The 15446-nt window shown below is 42.2% G+C and overlaps 1 protein-coding gene across 1 annotated transcript; it reads left to right on the top strand.

The window, feature by feature from the left end:
* Positions 1–4016: 4016 nt before the first annotated feature.
* Positions 4017–15368, top strand: GNL2 (G protein nucleolar 2). Its single transcript, XM_082777651.1, has 16 exons — positions 4017–4132; positions 4272–4356; positions 5540–5634; positions 6133–6272; positions 7209–7393; positions 7792–7858; positions 9190–9348; positions 9910–10023; positions 10810–10938; positions 11124–11228; positions 11339–11497; positions 11914–12021; positions 12344–12768; positions 13415–13494; positions 14195–14289; positions 15074–15368. Exons 1-16 carry the CDS (start codon positions 4069–4071, stop codon positions 15221–15223), a joined length of 2160 nt encoding a protein of 719 aa, XP_082633777.1. The 5' UTR covers positions 4017–4068; the 3' UTR covers positions 15224–15368.
* Positions 15369–15446: the final 78 nt, after the last annotated feature.

Below are 15446 nucleotides of genomic sequence, written 5' to 3'. Positions count from 1 at the left end.
AGGTAAAGGGGAACAAAGTGCAAGGAATAATGCATTAACAGCTTACTGTTTTAAACTGTTTAATTTCTATCTCATTTGCTGAGATTTAGGAGCTGAGGCAGACAAATTTCACACAGGTTGGTTGTATTACATTCTTATCCTTCCTGTGCAAGATAAATCTGCATTTTTCATCAGCTACAGTCAAGTTAAATGTGTGCACACATATTCCTCAAAATATAATTTACTAGCTTTATATCCCCATGGAGATGAAGGCAATGTGTAGACTTTTAGTTCATGTTTATGTTAAAATGATTTCTCACTCAGAAGAAAGCTTTGATTAAAGGAAATATAGTAGGAAAGTGAAAATGGTCATTATTAATACTGTTATTTGGATTACATTGTCTTAAACCATTAGAAGGGCCCTTTTCTATATATATTTACTTACAGATTTTATTAAGTCAATAGTCTTCACAGGATGAGACGTTAGGCATAACAATTTAAAAACAAAACAAAACAAAACACCTCTATTAAAATGACAGAAATATCAGCTCTATATAACCAGTCACCATAAATAAATCACACTGATGGCATTTATATACATAATAGCATATTATACCCAACTGAATGCCAAACCATAGTGTAGCTGGAGCTGCATGCTAGAATCTCCATAGTTTCTGAAGAACGGCAGGATTTTTCTTGGAGGAAAAAAAAAAAAAAAAAAAAAAAAAAAAAAAGGCAATGAGGTAGATACTATAGCTATTTACAGCACAAGCAAAAATGCTGGGTTAAGACCTCGTTTGCCATTACCGCTGAGGCAGCTTGCAAAAAGGCCAAATCTAGGGACACATAAGGCTAAAATGTATGGTGCAGCATGTGCAGCTTTCCAGAAAAGAAGCCACTTTTACTTACCATTAAAATCAAATAGCAAAAGTAAATTAGTTACATGCAAATGCTTTAACTTCCAGATTGCTAGTAAACACTTAATTCCTATGAGACAGATCTGCAGCCTAAGTTCAGAGAGTAATGCAGAAAGCTCTGCATGTCTGCGAGAACTGCACAGGATTCAGCATGACTTTTGCTCTGAGGGATTGATTCTGGGGGCACAGAACAGTCTTGGCTCTCCAAATCCTTTTTCAACTTTTTGACTTTTTTTGCTTGACTTCAGAGTTTTCCTCTCTCCTCCCTCTGGCTTTCCCCTATTGCTTGCAGTTGCTGTTTTAGGATCTCTTAAATCCAAGGCAACGATATCTGAGATCACTCTTGTTTTTTTCGGTTAGGGAGACATCAAACCTGGAGCCTTTTGCCAAGGAGTCTTGCCTCCCACTCCTGTAAGTTATATCTTTGAAAACCAACTCCTGAGAAACTGAGTTGGGAAAATGATTGTAGTGATAAATAATCTACGGTATCTTCTGGCAGTGCTCTGGATGATTTTGAAAGATATGAAGCTCACTTCTGTCCTTGTACTCTGCAGGGAATCACTGCAGCATGGAGAGTAAGATGGCTGATGTTGCCCTTATCCAATTAAATAACGCAAAGTAGCTCAATAACACACTGAAAAAGTGCTCTGAGTACAAGTCCAGTCTTGTTCTTAAGTCTTGGAAATCTATTTTTCTTTCATTTAATTGACAAAATCTGTAGATCATACAAGGAAGACAGCCCCTGCCAAAAATCAAACATCACTAGTTTTTAATAATACAATGGGAATAACCCCTTAGAACATATGCAATTATGGCAATGAGTCATTCTGATGGCATCATATAACCACATTCACTGGGATTTTGACAAGGAAGAGGCCACAGAAAATTCCAAATGATTTAAATTCAACAATGGTCAGGCTAGTCTTGTCTATGAAACTAAGGCCGTTTGGCAGCTCTGCTGGGCCTGGCATACATCACCGAGCCCCCTGTCCTGCTCGGTGCACAGTATGGACAGCTTCCCACGGCAGATAATTTAAAAGAAGAAAAAAAGAAAAAAAAAAAAAAAAGGAAAGAAAGAAATGGAAGCATGCATCAATGGCAAATGAAAAGCTGGTGAATCATGCAGCAAAATAAAATTAGTTTAGTGAAGTAAACTAAGCTGACTTGTGTGTTAGCAGATAAGCAATTCCAATAACCACAGCTACAGAGATACTGCAAGTAAAATACTAACAGTTAGCCTCAGAAATGTAAGTTTGGTCCAGAAAAAACTTGAGAGAGGTGAGCGCAGCTGAAAAAAATGAATTTATTCTAATTTGAATACAATTCCCATATGTTATCAGTGTAATCTTTCCTAATGACAGAAAATTCAGGGCTGTAGCCTACTCCGATTTGGATGACAGGGCTCACCATAAGCAATGCTGGGAACAAAGCGGTGCTGAGACTTCAGTGTCACAGATTTCAAAGTGGAGACCCAATGATTAACTCAGTTATATTACCAACAAAAGTTCTCCATGACATAACCTAATGTCTAACACTATTTCTATTCTTACAAAGAAAGAGACAGCAATTTTCTGGATGCATTCCAAGATGTTTTGCTAACAATAAAACGAGTGTTTTCTTAAAGAGAAGGAAGAAAGAGTGGGGGAGAACAGGGCGAGTATTACTCAACTATTTAGTCTAAAAATTTGAAAATCAAAAGGATCTTCTGACAGATTAATATCAACTCTAATAGAAAACACTCTTGTCCTGAGAAAACTCTTCTACATAAGCCTCAAGTCTGATAGCTTAAACAATTATCTACAATTTGGAATTAATTTTTTATGCCCACATGACTGTGTATTTTTAAAATGCCCAAGGCATAGATAATTCTATTAAGAGGAGGATAAAAAATAAAAATAAAAAACAACCAACCAACCATACAAAAAAAAAAAAAAAAGAAAAAAAAAAAAGAAAGAAAGAAAGAAATCATAGGCTTAAACAAAACAAACTGAAAATTCAAGGCTGCCATCTTACAAAACATCTCACAAGTCTTGACTAACTATGACTATGTGCAGCAGGGATTATGTACTACCTAAAAGCAAAATGCTGAAAATTGCTCTGGATTTAGAAGAGCATTAGCAGAACTGAAAGGAAATTGAAATAGCCATGAATACTCTGCTGCTAATAAGCATTTTGAAATGGTGGGCCAGGCCTTCATTTTGGCGAATGGCTCCCCAGTGTGCTGAGCAGCCTGGTCCCAGCCCAATCTCTGGTACAAATTAACACGATTTCACTGGAGTTTTGTTAATTCCTCCTAGGTGAGGATCCTTCCAACTTCTAGTAAAAACTGGCAGTAACATGAATGTAGGCTTAGTCCTCAGACCTATAATTTGCCTAAATTTAAGTTATTGCGCTGTCCGTGCAACGCTTTACATGCAAACACAAAAGGGAGCGTTGTTATTTCTAAATTTAAAAAGTGGGTGCCAGGAAGCCAGGACAAAGAGCCCCGTGTGCCTATAAACACCTCCCCAACCCAACCCCGCTGCCTGCCAGCCCGCGCCCGAGCGCCAGCGCTCCCACCAGCACCAAGGACCCAGCTCGCTGACCACATGCATTCATCTGCAAATGGAAATAAGTGCTAACGCCAAGCTCCCAAATGATTCTGATTATGTTTCTGCGAACAACACCATTTCAAAAAAAAAAAAAATGAACCAACACAACAATGAGGATTCTTGTGCCAGCGCCCTTTTTATTACAACGCCTTTGAATGCCTGCAGTCCCCTTCGCTGCCCGGGGCGGACAACGGAGGCCGGGACAACAGAGGGACAACGGGGAGCTCTTGCACTTCTCGGGCACTGCGGGCCGGGCTCCCAGGCACCGGCGGGGCCTGGAGGGGAACCGACCGGGGCCGAGGGGGCGGCGGGGCCCGGGGTAGGCCGCAGCGGGCCGGGCCGGGCCGGGCCGGGCCAGGCCGCGCCACGCGTTGCCATGGCAACCGGAGACGGGAGGGGAGGGGGGAGGCCGCGAGTGGTCGTCAAGGCAACGTGCCGGCGCCTGCGCAGTAGGGAGCTGGAGCCGGCGGAATGACGTCACGCCGCTGCCCGTTCTCACGCCGGAAGTGGTTGTGGCAGCTCTTCCGGCTGGCGGCGTGTGGCGGAGCGGGCGGCGAGAGCGGCCCCGGCACGGCGGCGCCATGGTGAAGCCACAGTACAAGGGCCGCAGCACCATCAACCCCTCCCGCGCCAGCACCAACCCCGGTACGTCTGGGAACAGCGGGCAGGGCCTTACCGGGACGGGACGGGGCTTACCGGGTCCGGTCGGGCCTTACCGGGACGGGCCAGGCCTTACTGTACCGGACCGGGCTGTACCGGGCCTAACGCTGCCTTCTCTCCTCAGATCGCGTTGATGGCGCGGGAGGCAACAACATGCGGGACCGCGCCACCATCCGGCGCCTCAACATGTACCGGCAGAAGGAGCGGAGGTGAGCGGGGCCCGGTCGCAGCGGTGCTGCGGGAGCCGGTGCGTGGTGTGGTGTGGTGCGGAGCGGCCAGGCCCTGCCGTGGTGCGGGCTGGGGACTGCGCAGAGAGGGGCTGCGGCCTCGTCTGGTGGCAGAGGTTCCGCCGGGTGGAGCAGAGCCCCTCCTGTGTGTAGTGTCAGGAGCTGGGAGGCTTCATCTCGAGCTCCAGCCAGGCCAGCGATGCTATCAGGGAGTGTGGCTCAGCTGGAAAACACATGCCAAGGAACAGCTGATAGGATCTCAGGAATGTCACGAACCCCCAAATGTTTCCCTCGTGTCCAGCTCAAAAGCTCACCTCAGAACATCTGAGGAGCCTGATGTCCCCAAGGCTCTCTTACTAAGAGATTCATTCCTTCTACGTGAGAACCTCTGGCTGCAGCACGGTTCCCACCTTACAAACACGTGCCTCTGCCGTGTTGTGGATGCCGTTGGGGTTACTTAAGGTTCTGGATCAGATTAGCAGCTTTGTCTTGTTTTGCCAGATTCCTCTTTGTTTTGAGAGAGGACTGGGGAATATGTATTTTAAAAACTACTCAACTTAAGCCAGGTTTCAGTGTGGAACTTTATCTTATGATCAGGGTTCAGTGCAAGCTGATGGGTTCAGCTGATTAGAAAGTCGCATGAGAGAAGAAAGTGATGTTAGGAAATCAAACTTTAGTGCTTTTTGCATTACAGTAAGGCATTTGTATGCAGCCTCCGTGAAGAATTTAGTCAAGCTGGAGTGAGAATGAGGAGTTTTGAGATGTTTTGTAGGGAATTGGCATACTGTTTTCCTCTGCATGTTGCATGCTAACTTCTATCCGTTGTTCTTAACTTGTCCCCAGGCCAATCTTATAAATACGTGTAGTTACTTGTACTCCCGTGGAAAAATACAGAGTTCAAATTACAGAAACTCTTAGTGGGGTGTTTTTCAGAGACATTTCTACGTGGTTTGACACAGAAAAATATCAGGACAGGATCACCTGTGGCCTTTGAACTGCAGCGACAGGGGAAACCTTCCAGTCTGAGGTCAAGGTACCCGGTGTACCAGTTCAAAAGGAAGGGTCTTGCTGGGTTTTATGGATGCACTTCTACTCCAGTGAACAAAAGTGCTAGAGGGGTGTGTGCTTCTTTGTGAATTTACGTGCATTCTCATCTTTCACTTAGAAACAAGCGTGGCAAAGTGATTAAACCTCTGCAGTATCAGTCAACAGTGGCACCAGGCACGGTTGCAAGAGTGGAACCAAATATTAAATGGTTTGGTAAGTTGTTTTTTCTACTTTCAGGCTCAACAGGCTCAGAACCTGTTGGACTTGTGTTTTTAAAGTGTTAAGTATTTAGGAATTGCGATCTCAGTGCTGTGTTGGACAGATATTGGAAATGAAGGCAAAAAAATTGCTCCCGTAGGCAAGGGCATTGGCTCACACTTTACGTGTTCTTGTACTTAGGGTGCTTGCTTCCCGTACACTGCTGAAAAGTGTGGGTTTTCTGTCTCCTTTGGTTATTTTGTGGGATTTTCCCATGTATACATACGCTGTAGCCTGTGCATGTTAAGTATCCTGGGGATACTTGTCAAAGTTTCTTTAAATTATGGAAAAGAATGGGATTGGCTTATGTATGCCAAATGTGGGGTTGTATCGAATAAAATCTTCTATTTCTTGTCACTAGTATTTTGATTCCAGACAGAGTGTTAATGTTTTATTAATGTACCCCATGTCTGTGAAGCAGTTAACATAGGGAATGTTGATTTTTACCTGCAGGAAATACTCGTGTGATCAAGCAGTCATCCCTACAGAAGTTTCAGGAGGAAATGGAAACTGTCATGAAAGATCCGTACAAAGTGGTCATGAAGCAAACCAAGCTACCAATGTCCCTCTTCCACGATCGGATTAAACCTCATGTAGGTATTGTTCATCTGCACCTCGTGAAGGCTGGGCTGCTTGCACAGATATCGTGAATATTATTTACCTGTGGGAGACTTGATGTGTTTGTAGGAGTATTGGAAGGAATTAGGGCAGATGACTGGGGGAGGATGTTTTTGAAAACATATTGCTGTAATGCTTCAAATTCCTCATGTGAAAGACTTTTTCTGAGGATGCATCATGCTGCTAGCACGCTCTTCTGCAATGACTCCGAGATCAAATATGTGCTTTTTATCTTGAACCAGAAATTCTTGTACATGCAGCCTCCTTTTCAAGTAGAATCATGTTTCAAGTACATAATTTTAGTTATTACCAGGCTTCTTTCATAAAGTCTGAAATATTATTTTGGATTATTGTTAGTTATTTTTTCGTGTGGAAATCTGCCAGGTTTGTGTCATAAAAATGTTTCCTAAACTGAAGAAAAGGTTACCGCAAACTAAAATGTGCATTGTAAAAACAAATGGCTTCTTTCAGCTCTGAACTGTATGCTGTTCCAATAAAAGTTGGCATTCATTACAGGCTTTAAAATCTATGATTTTTGACTGTAATTGTCCCTGACAAAAATCTGTGAATTTGGCGAGATTTGTGAACTTGTTAGAAAAATAAGAAATGATCAAAGATAGCAGCTAAATTTTCATCATTGTAGCCTTAATTACTTTTGACATCATTTATGCAGAAAGAACCGAAGCATAGTTCTTTGGCAAATGCAGTGTGTTTTGTTGCTTATTAAATATCCACTCTTATGTTTCTCAAAGGTTAAGCTGCAAAACTCAAACATTGTTAGGGAAGTGCCTGTAACTCTTGTCACAGGTTGCAGAGTTGCACTGAACTAAGGTCTTGTACGCTGCGTGTCATGAGAGATTGAAAACAGTTTTTGGCTTTGTTTTCTTTTTTACCAACCCATCTTTCCTTAGAACTCCAGAGTTCACATTCTTGACACAGAAACGTTTGAAACAACATTTGGCCCCAAAGCACAGAGAAAAAGGCCAAATCTCTCTGCAAGTGATGTGCAGTCTCTGCTGGAGAATGCTGAGGCCTCAACGGAATCTTACGATCAGGGCAAGGACCGGGACCTGGTCACAGAAGACACTGGTGTAAGGTAATTAGAGAAGAGAAATTATTCTTTGTTTACATTCCTTAAAATTCAGCATTATTATATATTAAAAAAAAGTCTATTTCCTCCCTCAGTGTTGCTACTGTCTGATGAGTAAGCAAAGTAAAATCAGCTGAATTTGGCTTGGACTTCTTAAAATTCTCTTTTATCCCAGTATATTTAACTGAACTGTTGCTCCCAGGGGTCCCTTCTGTCTTCATTCATAACTGATTTCCTGTTGCATGTCTGAAAATCTGCAAACTCAGATTTTGGGTTAAACTGGGGACTGGGTTTCCTCTCCTTTTTTTTTTTTTTTTGTCTGTAAATAACCAAATGGCTTTAGAGAAGAGAGCACTATAACCGTGTTACTGTGGTTGCTGATGTCTCTGGTAATCCACTTGCAGGGATGAAGCACAAGAGGATATATATAAGAAAGGACAGTCCAAAAGAATCTGGGGTGAGCTCTACAAGGTCAGTAACATTTATAATTTGCAGCAGTTATTTTTCTGTCTTTCAGTCTTTTCAAAGGCCATTGCTTCAGCACAGCACTGGCAATCTTGTACAGCAGTAATCAGAAAAGCTCTGAAAACCCTTAGTTTATAGATCTTGCCATGTTAGGGAAGCTTTGACGACTGAATATGCTGTAAAGTTTCTTAGAAACGTTGAGACTGTCTTCGTTCCTGTGGAGATGTCCTGAGCATGTAATTTGCTGGCTCATTTTCCTGTTAGCCTAACTGTACTGAGTGACTGCGTGACACCATACACCCTCTTCTAACATTAGTCTGATTCTGATTCAGTACATCAACTGGAACAGAAAAAAAAAAAACAGCTGTAGAAGAGAGTAGCGATTCATTTTCACATCTGCGCTTGACTGAGCTTGATCCTTGAGCTCTTGTCCCAGTGGGACAAACATCTGTAAAATACATGATCTAAAGACGAACTGGCAGAGCCAAAGGTATAAGCTTTGCTTGGATTCCTGGGGCTTTACCACAAATAAAGCAGTCAGATACCCTTATGTTTCATTAGACTGAAACCATCTGACACATTGATAGGCTCTTCTTTGGACTGCTCTGACATTCGTGTCCCAGTGAGTCACCTTGACTGCTAGAGGAATGGAGCTGAGAATGAGTTAGGGTTGTAAGAGCAGTTTGTACTCCCAGTGTCTGTTAGATGTGAAATTGCTTGATTTCTTGTTCTGAATTTCTGAATGTAGCTTAAAACTTTCTCACTTAGATCTAAAAGCAGCTGGAATGATAGAGCAAAACAGATTTCAGTAAGGTGCTGCCAAAAATGCAGGAAATAGCTGTGAAACAAATTCACTTGGCTTGAAGCAAGTCATAAACTGACAGCTCCCTGCTGTAGATGCTTAGTGGACTAACAGCAGGTTCCTACTTGGTTGTGTTTCATATTGATCCAGAAAACACTCTTTATATCCTGATCCTTTATGAAATGGTGGAATTGAATTGCTGCAGAATGGATGGAGAACATTGTCTGCTAAAGCAATTTGTTTCCCTGTTTGGTTGCAGTGTTTACTTTTCCAAGTGCTGCAAACGTCTTTCTAGTACATAAGAAGCTGTAGCGCATAAAAGCTGCAGGGCTGTCCAGCCTGAATTTGGAGGGGAGTAGGGGAAGAGAGAGTGAAGGACCAATGTGTATTTAGTCTGAGGTTCTGTCACGGGAAAGTAACAATTGTTCATGAAGAATACAAGGTTTTTAAATTAATGATGCAGATTAGAAAATTACTGACATTCATTTTGGAAGTTTATGTCTAAAACTTTCTTTCTGCATGATTTTTTTTCCAGGTGATAGACTCATCAGATGTTGTTGTTCAAGTTCTTGATGCCAGAGACCCCATGGGTACTCGCTCCCCTCATGTGGAATCTTTTCTGAAAAAAGAGAAACATTGGAAACATCTCATTTTTGTCCTGAACAAATGTGATCTTGTTCCTACCTGGGCTACTGTAAGTATGGTCCTGCCTGTTGTGCGCTGGGCCTTCTTTGTTCCTTTTGTATCCTCAATTTTAATTCTGTTACCAGTCCTCAGGCTGGTTTCAAAGGGCGTAACGTAACTGGGATAATGGGAACTCTCTGCTTGCTTGCTATAAAAGTAACAATTACCATTTAAATCCGTCCAAGTTTGGCTCAGTTGAGCAACAGTCACCAGCCACAAATTCTCTACTTCCTCTGTCTGGATTTAACAGTTCAGCTGATATCTCCAGAGTGTGCTAAATGTTAGTCTGCTTAAGATCCATATCCACCACAGCTGGTCTGTTTTATATTGTTAAACTAATTAGTTTTAGCTAGCAGTGAAGGCGTTTTTGGGAAATTGTCTTTTTATAAAAACAATAGCCAGTGCTTTTAGCTATTGGATTGGTGAAATGCTTCAAAGGTTCTTACAAAGCAATTTTCATAGACAGCTGCATTTGTGACCCAAGCGAAGATGCTGTGTTCTTCTCATAAGCAGATTGTTTCACCACCTCTGCAGCACAGAATCCCTAACGGAGCAGTATTTTCCTCTTTAGAAGCGCTGGGTTGCTGTCCTTTCCCAGGAATATCCAACACTTGCTTTTCACGCCAGCCTCACAAACCCTTTTGGCAAAGGTGCCTTCATACAGCTTTTAAGGCAGTTTGGAAAGGTACAGAACAATCTGGGGGCTTTGTATTGGGGATTTGTTCTTGTTGGGGGGGGGGGGTGTGGAAATGCCCGTTTCTGTTTAGTGTGGGATTTTTGTTTTGTTAGTGTTTGAGGTTCAATACATTTTTGTGGCCGTCATTCTGTGGTGAACAAATAGAAAATGCTCCTTCAAACACGTTCAAAATGTGCATCAAACTAAGGAGATCCCAAAGAGTTGGTTTGACTGTCATTGTCTGGCCTCAGTTTCTTGTAGACACAGACACAGATACTCACAGAGAGTATCAATGGAATACTGAACTGAATGTGTAGAAGGGAATGTATTTCAGGCATGATAATGTCATGCATGTATGCATAATCTAATAAGATATTCTCACTTTAAGTGTCTTCGTTTTCCCAAGAAAGATGTTTTCTCTTGTCTTGAGATTAGTGCTATATGCTGCCCCCAGCTGCTGCTTGTGTTTGCTTTGTTTTTCATCCTAAAAGGTTTCTAATTTAATACAAGTAATTTTAAAGCAGTGAGGAATGCAGAGGGTTCGTATCTTCCCTTTTGAAGTAGCAATTGTCTTCTTCAATGACTGGAGTTCTCAAATACCAGGTTGGTTGTACCTTTGTGCATCTCTCCTGGTATTAAAAAAATAAATAAAAATAAAAAAGATTTTTTTTTTAATCTGGTAGACTTTAGAGCCCTTTTTGCTTGCCAATACAACGAGGACAGAAGTTCTTAAAACTGTAATGTTAATTCTGGCATTCTCTATGATGTATTAAAAGAAGTTTTATTTCTTAACAGTTACACTCTGACAAGAAACAGATCAGCGTGGGTTTCATTGGTTATCCCAACGTTGGCAAAAGCTCAGTGATCAATACATTACGGTCTAAGAAGGTCTGCAATGTGGCTCCTATTGCAGGTGAAACTAAGGTAGGAATAGATTCCCGCATTAAAGAGGCGCAGGGTGCAAAATCTCTTGAATGCCAAGTTAAATTCTGTTTCTGTGATACCAAGTTTATAAGATGACTCCTATATTTTAGAACTGTCTATTTAAAAGCAGAACAAAGGGCTGTTCTTGGAAGGAGGTAACACAGGTGACTGCTGATCTGTTTCAGGTGTGGCAATACATTACCCTGATGAGGAGGATTTTTCTAATTGACTGTCCAGGTGTAGTTTATCCATCTGGAGACTCAGAAACGGACATTGTGCTGAAGGGAGTGGTACGTATCTGAGCTAAAAGCTGGAAAATTCTTGCTGTTGTCAGTGTGATGGATTCAAATAAGTGAATGCACGCTTTCCAAAGGGTTGATACTCTAACGTTAATTTTCAGGTTCAAGTTGAAAAGATTAAAAGCCCTGAAGATCATATTAGTGCAGTGCTGGAAAGGGCCAAACCAGAGTACATCAGAAAGACGTACAAAATTGATTCCTGGAATGATGCGGAAGACTTCCTTGAGAAGCTTGCTTCTAGGACTGGAAAACTGCTAAAGGTGTGACAACTTTAGGACAAGAGAATGGCCTCAAGTTGCGCCAGGGGAGGTTCAGGTTAGAAATGAGGAGACATTTCTTCTCAGAAAGAGTGGTCAGGCATTGGAACGGGTTGCCCAGGAAGGTGGCAGAGTCACTGTCCTTGGGGTGTTTGAGGAGACATTGGACGTGGTGTTTGGGGATATGGGTTAGTGCATGATGGTGGTGGTAGAGGGTGGTTGGACCAGATGATCTTGGAGGTGTTTTCCAACCTCAACGATTCTAGGATTCCGTGGTCTTCCTGCATTTGCAGGTTGGAGGAGTGTGTGGGTCAGTTTCTGCACTGAACCTGGGAAATAGGAATGTTTCATTTGCAAAGGTGGTATAAAGGTGGTATGCCCTGCAGACATGGACAGAAACTGTTACTGGATTCTTTCAGGGTGGTGAGCCTGATGTGCAAACGGTCAGCAAGATGGTTCTCAACGACTGGCAGAGGGGCAGAATTCCATTCTTTGTGAAGCCGCCCAATGCAGAAACAGGTCCCCAGGTGAGGATGTGACGCTCGTGCCTTTTCTTCTTGCGTATTACTCAGTTTTCCTAATGGTATTCACTGGTGCTTTCCCTGGAGTGCCTTGGGCAGGGCATGTCTTTGGGCTCTGACTAGTGATTAAAGTGACATTCAATTAGAGTTGGTAAGTACATGGAGAGGATGAGGTGGCAGTGCTCTTCCACGGAACTGTCTGAGCTGTTTTGCAATCATCTACTAGCAGAAATGTCAGTAACTAATTGTCTTAGGTTTCTTCCAAAGAGATCATTTGGACAGACTGACTCTGTGGATAATATTATATGTGTTACACCCTTTCTTGTAGCCTCCTGCGTTAGAAGGAGCGATGACATCAAGCCAAGATAATGACAAGCCGGAAATCTCTGAGTTGGCAGCATCAAGTGTGGAGCCAGTAGAAGAGAAGAATAATACAGACAATGAAATTAAGCAACTCATGTCACACGTTCGGCAAAACTTTGGGAGGATTAATGTGGCACCTCAGTTCTCGGAAGAAGACCTGGTTCCTGTAGATGTGCCAGGCTTTGATGAAACAGACAGCGATTCTCCTGCAGAGGAGGAGGAGGAAGAGGAAAATGAGCAACATCAAGATTTGGTAGAGAATGAATCACAGGTGGCTGTACAAGGTGCCAAGGAGAGCTCTAAGGCAGTTCTTAAGGCTTTGGAGGAGAAGATTGCAAAATGCAAGAAATTTCTGGATAGAGCCAAAGCCAAGAGATTCTCAGCAATAAGGTATCTGAATGCTCAGTGACTCGTTTTTATTTTCACAGAGGGACAAAAGGGTTACTGTGTTTCTGCTGTAACTTCACTCAATTTTTGATTTCTTGCCATGACTTCTCTGGTTTAGCCATAAATATTTGAAATTTGGCTAGGTAGCAGTTTGTTTTTGAAAGAATATTCCAAGTCCTATTGGCCGTTGTAGCTAGAAATGTTCTCACTTTTGGAAAGTTGCCTCTTACGCTATAATTTAGAAACCTGTGGATATTCTGGGTAGCAATATTTCTTTCTTGGATCTCTCCTTGATGTTCAGCTCTTTCTTGAGAAATAGCAAAGGCTAATATCCTACTTGGATATGCTAATTGGGTCTCCATGCATGTACAAGAGTATCATAGGTCATACAGCAGGCCCAGTTCTAGCAGACCTCATCCTCCAGCTTTGTGAGGACAAAGATGTCGAAGTGAAGTGTTAAATTTTGTCCCTTTGTGCCAAGCACAAGTCCAGTAACCCCAGAGACAAGCCTATTGGTATCTCTCTTCCATGTGAAAACTGGCTTTGCTGATGTCAGACTACTGGGACCTGCTGGAGGTTGATCACTCCTTGCAGGTGGCTACATTTTGTATTATGACAGTCTTTTATTCCCTGTTTTTATCTTTTGTAGAATCCCTAAGCAGCTGAGTGAAAAAGTGTTTGCAAAATCAATGCAGAAGTGTGAAGAACACAAGGAAAATGAAGGCAGAGGTAAAACAAGATTAGATGTTCCTTACCTATGTTTGGAAATGCACTAAGCAAGAGAGGGAATGAAGGAGAGAGCATTCATTAGTTCCTGACTGAAAGTTCTTCTTTCCCTTAAGTTATTTAAATCTTTCCATAGCGAATGCAATGGGTGCCTCATAATCTTGCTTTAGGTTTTTTGTAGGACTGGATAGTCTGTGTAGTAAGATGTCCTCTACTAGTGAATGAAGATAAAGTGAAGACAAATGTTGTGTTCAGAGCTGAGTGCTGCTGTGTGCAGGTTTCAGTCTGAGCAACATCCGTTCCACGTGGTACAACATTACACAGGCGGGGATGGAAGTGTTTTATGACGCTGTAAAAGCACAGAGCTACTTCAGGCTACAGGTTTTACTGCAGTCGTTTTTGAGAGTCTGTGTCTTCAGATTCCAAAGCGAGTTTGATAAAAGGCAAAACGATGTGGGAGAACCTTATTCCAACAAGGCTATGAAATATTTCTAGACTTACATATTGCTTTAATCAGTCCGCTTATGAAGAGCGGTTTTCGTTGTAACAGGGAGTGATTTCCTGGTAAGGGACATGCATGGTTTTTTGGTAAAAACTATTAAGGCATGACCAAAGTAGATGGGGCAGTGACTCCAGCCTTAAGTTTTGTGAGCAGATGGTTGTTTTGGGAGGTGCTTGAGTATGTGATCATTGCTATTTGCAGGCAGCACGGAGAATAAAAGAAAAAGGAAAGCAGAAGAGGAAGATGACGATGACCATTTGGCTGAACAGCCTTGCAAGAAGCTTACATCCAAAGAAGTAAGTGAGATCTCCTGTAGTATAACAAACAGGCCGAATAATAGAGCTGGCTTTTTTTCTACTTAGCTTGCTCAGTATCACTTAAGAGGTTTGAGACCTGGCACTGTTAGCAGGAAGAGAGCACAAGGCCTGTAGGTGAGGTGGGGGCAATGTGAAGACAGGGTGACCTGCTGCTGACACGAGATGTGACAATAGTGTTCCAGCTGAGCATGGGCCCCTAGGAGGGACAGGCTGGTGACAATGACAGAAAGAATGTTGAAAGGGAGAATCCTTTGTAGATAACTGTTCTGCTTTCGGTGTTAGCTTGCCTACTGGTGCTGGTAAGAGAAGAGGGATCCAAATGCTGAGGTGTGAAAATGAGGACCTACGTGGGCAAAAAGTCATTAGTAGTTCTGTTCTGTTTTCAAAGGGAGATGCTGCTGCTATTTCCTGTTCTTACTAATCAAGTCTGAACAATTCTTCCAGTGTAACTTAAATACTAAGAGAGAGAGACTCTTTATAGGACTTTAAATAAGATTTGTAAGCAAATCTACAGCAAGGGTTTTTCAGAGCACTGCTAGGACTGTCAAAGGGGAATGGAAGACTGAATTCTGTTCATGTATGTTTGGTCACATCCTCTGTTAAAGCTCTCTGACGTGACCATGCCCATCAGTAATGTTTCCTATTAAGTTATTTATTTCACTTAAGGTATTGGAATACAAAGCAAACACCATTTAAAAGAATGCAAACAAATTCAGGCTATGGATACTGTGGACTTGCTAATATGTTTTGTGTGTATTTACAGAGGAGACGAGCTGAGAGGCAGCAGCGCTCCAAGAAAGTCGGAGTCCGGTATTATGAAACTCACAACGTGAAAAATAAGAATAAGAACAAGAAAAAAAGTGGCTTGGAGGCACAAAGACCAAAGCACAAAAAATATAAACATAAGCAATAGCTGCTTATTCTATTAAATTTTACATAAAACAGCTCTAGTACGCAGTGCCTTTTTTTAATATAAAACTTGCAGTTCCTAGTCAAAGCTGTTTGCCTTGTCTGTCTTGTTCCCAGGAGTAACATCTCGCTCTTTTTCTGCATCATCTGAAAGTTCTTTATGCAACTGGAGATGGTGGTATTTCCACATCACCATCTAAGGCCAGTAAACATTGCATTTGCAAAAC

This window comes from Aythya marila (assembly GCF_965140915.1).
Source record: "Aythya marila genome assembly, chromosome: 22".
NCBI classification, from domain to species: Eukaryota; Metazoa; Chordata; class Aves; order Anseriformes; family Anatidae; genus Aythya; species Aythya marila.
Note: the sequence above shows the minus strand (reverse complement) of the source record. Positions and strands in the feature narration are given on the sequence as shown.